The sequence below is a fragment of the Haliaeetus leucocephalus genome, unplaced genomic scaffold (genome assembly GCF_000737465.1).
Source record: "Haliaeetus leucocephalus isolate CR32 unplaced genomic scaffold, Haliaeetus_leucocephalus-4.0 Scaffold92, whole genome shotgun sequence".
Taxonomy (NCBI): Eukaryota; Metazoa; Chordata; class Aves; order Accipitriformes; family Accipitridae; genus Haliaeetus; species Haliaeetus leucocephalus.
The window spans coordinates 1,863,044-1,863,315 of record NW_010972528.1 but is presented as its reverse complement, the minus strand read 5'-3'; the positions used below and the strand labels follow the sequence as shown (position 1 = coordinate 1,863,315).

Below are 272 nucleotides of genomic sequence, written 5' to 3'. Positions count from 1 at the left end.
GGCCCCAGGACACCCCCCACCCCCCAGCCCTCCCCGAGGGGCCGGTCCGGCCTCCACCCCCGCCCCCGGTTCGCTGGCGTAGCCCAGGGCGGCACCGCCCCCGTTCCTCTCCCGGTTCCCGGCGGCCCCCCGCCCCTCCCGGTTCTCACTTCTCGATCTCGAGGGCCGCCACTTTTCTCTTCTCGTAGAGCTTGTCGTTCAGCGCCCGCACCACGCTGGGCGCCAGCGGCGCCAGGTCCCGCTCCGCGTTCATGGCACCGCCGCGCCCCCCC

General features: G+C 76.1%; 1 protein-coding gene across 2 annotated transcripts in view; it reads right to left on the bottom strand.

Moving 5' to 3' along the window:
* VAC14 (Vac14 homolog (S. cerevisiae)) overlaps window positions 1-266 on the bottom strand; it is a 67,187-nt gene extending 66,921 nt beyond the window's left edge. For both annotated transcript variants that reach the window (XR_775418.1, XM_010584055.1), the window contains exon 1: window positions 150-266. Coding sequence is in view for 1 of the 2 variants with exons in the window: in XM_010584055.1 (XP_010582357.1) it covers window positions 150-253 (104 nt within the window). In the remaining variant the exon portion in view is untranslated. The remainder of the gene's footprint in view (window positions 1-149) is intronic.
* Between the last annotated feature and the right edge of the window lie 6 nt (window positions 267-272).